Below are 3,829 nucleotides of genomic sequence, written 5' to 3' on the forward strand. Positions count from 1 at the left end.
AACACACACACACACACACACACACACACAGAAAAGTGACTGGAAGGAAATATGCCATTGGTTTTCCTTAAGTAGTGGCATAATAAGCATTTCTCTTCTGCTACTTTAAACTTTTCTGTTTTACATATTGTTTTTTCTTTACTTTTTCTTTTTTTGAGACAAAATTTCCTTCTGTTTCCCAGGCTGGAGTGCAATGGCACAATCTTGGCTCACTGTAACCCTCACCTCCCGGGTTCAAGTGATTCTCCCCTCCCGAGTAGCTGGGATTACAGGGGTGCACCACCACACCTAGCTAATTTTTGTATTTTTAGTAAAGATGGGGTTTCACTGTGTTGGCTACACTGGTCTTGAACTCCTGATCTCAAGTGATCCGCTGGCCTTGGCCTCCCAAATTGCTGAGATTACAGTCGTGAGTCACCACGCCTGGCCAGTGTTTTACATACTTTCTGTAAGAACATATGTCATTTTTATTACCAGGGAAAAGTCTACAAATAGGAAAAGATAAAATGTCTCTAAAGGGCTTGGCCCTGTGTGGGTGTGCTCCGTGACACACAGCACTTCACAAATTGTAAAAGGCTCTGCAGTGAGGATTATTTATTGGTGCTAAAGATAAAGGAGCAGCAACATGGCCCTTTATCCAAGAGCTGAACCTGCAGTCTGGACAAGTTCTGCCTCTAACTGACTGTGCAGCCTTGGACAAATGACTGAGCTTCCTGGACCCCCAATTTTCCCAACTAGATGAGGAGAGTTGGCACACACAGCAAGCTGCCCCAGCCTGGAAATCCAGAGTCTAGAATGCTGTGACCTCTTACCACATTTGGGTTGAAGGGTGGAGTTAGCCGCTTGTGGTACAGGTCGTCCCAGTTTATGGGGCTGAAGAATACATGGTTCTTAATCTCAAGCTGCAGGAAGTGCAGAAAGAAGGTGCTGGTTAGAAGCAGCGCTCCTGATGGGTGCTCTCCCCTCACCCCCACATCCTCCAGAGCTCCACCAGCAACTGGCTGTCAACTGGAAATTAACTTGCAGTTCTGGCTGGTTTCCTGCGACAAGAGAGTGTTTTGCAGCCAAGCCTCTCCCTTCATTCAGATTCCAAACGCTTCTCCCCACTACAGCATCTATTTCTTCCAAAACGATTGACTGAACAACTTCTCTGAGCACCTACGCCTTGCTAGGCTTTGGGGACATGTCAGTGAATAAGACAGCAGAATCTGCTGTGGGGTTTGGGGGTGTGGTGCCAGCGGGAGCTTAGGGACCCCTCCCCTTCTGCTTCTGTACATCTTGAGTTTTCCAGTATGCAAACCAGAGAAATAGACTAAATCAACTCACCAGGGAAGGTGCAAAAAATAAAGCCCCCAAGAAACCTTCAGATTCCCAGACACCCAGACTTTAGGACTCAGCCCTGGTCATGATTCACCACCTTTCCTAATCAAAATCAACATTGACACCAACTACTTTCTATCGAATCCTCTATCTGTGTTTCTCAAATAATTATTCTCCACCTCCCTATATCAGAAAGCCCAGTGGGCTGGTTAACAACCCAGATCCAAAATATCTCCAAAAGAGGCTGGATGCAGTGGCTCACACCTGTAATCCCAGCACTTTGGGAGGCCTAGGCGGGTGGATCACCTGAGGTAAGGAATTGAAGACCAACCTGGCCAACATGGTGAAACCCTGTCTCTACAAAAATAGAAAAATTAGCTAGTCGTGGTGGTGTGTGCCTGTAATCCTAGCTACTTGGGAGGCTAAGGCAGGAGAATCACTTGAACTGGTAGGTGGATGTTGCTGTGAGCTGAGATCACACCACTGCACTCCAGCCTAGGTGACAGAAGAAGACTCTGTCTCAAAAGAAAAAAAAAAACCCCTCCAAAAGAATACCCAAGGAATTGGCAACACTGGTTGCGTCTGAATTGAGCAACTGCGTGGCTGGAAGGACTTTTTCTGTATACTCTTTTGTACCCTTTAAATTTTGATCTATATAAATGTATAGTTTATTTTAAGAGTCATACATATTTTTTATGATGCAAATTTTTGCTTGGAACAGACCTATCTTCATGGAAGCCCCTGTTCTTTAAGCTGGCCAGGAATGGGCAGCGGATGCCCTAAATGTTGTTACAATTCACAGTATCTGGAATGCAAAGCTTTTGGCACAAACACTTAAGAAGCACTTACTGTGTGCCAGACACTGATGAGAGTGCTTTGCATACATCAATACTAGTCCATTTGATCTTCAAAACAGCTATGTTAGGTGCTGTTATTACAATGGAGAAACTGAGGCTCACAGAGAGAAATTAAGCAATATGTCTAAGGTCCTGTAACTAGTAAGTGGTGAAGGGGGGATATGAACCAGGGGAGTCTGCCTCATAGTCCATTCATCTTTTTTTTTCTTTTTTTTTTTTTGAGACAGAGTCTCACTCTGTTGCTGAGGCTGGAGTGCAGTGGTGCCCATGGCAGCTCACTGCAGCCTCTACCCACCCCCAGGTTCAGGCAATTCTCGTGTCTCAGCCTCCTGAGTAGCTAGGATTACAGGTACCCACCACCATGACTGGCTAATTTTTGTACTTTAATAAATACCAGGTTTTGCCATGTTGGCCAGGCTGGTCTCCAACTCCTGACCTCAGGTGATCTGCCTGCCTTGGCCTCCCAAAGTGCTGGGATTATAGATGTGAACCACCACACCCAGCCCCTACTCCAAACTTAGTAAGGGCAGAGACTAAGCCTGTTGAATCCCTAGCATCTAGCTCAATGCTCGCACATAGTTGGTGCTTAGTAAATATTGACTGACTAAGAGAGCTAGACTAGAGAAAGTAGTCCGCTAGTAGCAGTAGTGAATTTCCAAGTGAACGAGTGAGCAGCAGCTGGTTTTAGAGGGCAGCAGGATGTGTGTTAATGTGCTTCTGAGCTGACTCTACAGGAAGCTGCGAGCCCCATGGGGGCCGTTGCTCCACGGCAGGTCACCTACAATGTCTGCTTTAGAGCCCAGCCGCTGCCTCTGGTCCTTGTGGAGAAGGCCTTGCAGGAGGTCACAGGCGGCCACCGTCCGGCCCCCAGGGATCTGTAGTGGCTGGTGCAGAATGTTCTCATACATCTGGGACACATCTCGGCTGTAGAAGGGTGGCTGGTGAGAGAGGGAGAGCAGCTGGAGGATCACCATGCAAAGGTGGACACGGGCCTGGGGAGACTTGGAGCAAAGTGGGCAGCTGGGAGGATTCAGCATGACCCCTGTCTTGTGCAATGGGTCACGTGGCAGATTGGAAAGAGACAGGACTCCAGGCTTCTAGCACAATGGAGAGAGTTGCTAGGAGGGCCAGAAGTCTTTTCCCACCAGTGCGAGGCCTATCTCTTTTCATCTAGCTTGTGCACCAACTTTGCACTTGACAACATTTGCACTTTCACCTTCATTTCAGTCCAGCCTCATAACCATGCTCCAAGAGAGGATGTAATCTTTCAGAGAAGAAAACAAGGCTCAGAGCAATTATGCTGCACAGTTAGGAAGAAAGTCAGGCCCCAAACCATATCCAGGGTCCACTTCTCTTTCTTACTATTCTTCCTCCCACTCCTCTTCCAGCTGTTCCTTGTCTGGACTCCACAGAGCCTGTTCCTTTCTAGAGACCAAGCTACGTTGGTGAAACCACTCCAAAGCAAAGCATGGCCTGGGGCAAATCTACACATGCCTCCACCTAAGCAGGCAGCCTAGGACTGGGCTCAGGGGTTGGTTCCACAACCTATCGGGACTGTAATCTCTCTTGGTCTCAATTTCCCTGTCAGCAAAATATGAATAACTCCACTTCCTGCTGTGTCAGCCTCTAAGGGCTATTTTTTTTTTTTTTTT

At 47.2% G+C, this 3,829-nt stretch overlaps 1 protein-coding gene across 4 annotated transcripts in view; it reads right to left on the minus strand.

Annotated features, from left to right (window-relative positions):
• The window catches only part of SGK2 (serum/glucocorticoid regulated kinase 2), a 24,486-nt gene that overhangs the window by 4,062 nt on the left and 16,595 nt on the right, over positions 1-3,829 (minus strand). For 3 of the 4 annotated variants that reach the window (XM_037743357.1, XM_017542233.2, XM_017542232.2), the window contains exons 12-13: positions 2,960-3,115; positions 813-902 (exon numbers count right to left, since the gene is read on the minus strand). In XM_037743357.1, the coding sequence (XP_037599285.1) occupies positions 813-902; positions 2,960-3,115 (246 nt within the window). The remainder of the gene's footprint in view (positions 1-812; positions 903-2,959; positions 3,116-3,829) is intronic. The other variant, XM_017542234.2, reaches the window with a different exon arrangement.

This window comes from Cebus imitator, unplaced genomic scaffold, assembly GCF_001604975.1.
Source record: "Cebus imitator isolate Cc_AM_T3 unplaced genomic scaffold, Cebus_imitator-1.0 Scaffold141, whole genome shotgun sequence".
Lineage (NCBI taxonomy): Eukaryota > Metazoa > Chordata > Mammalia > Primates > Cebidae > Cebus > Cebus imitator.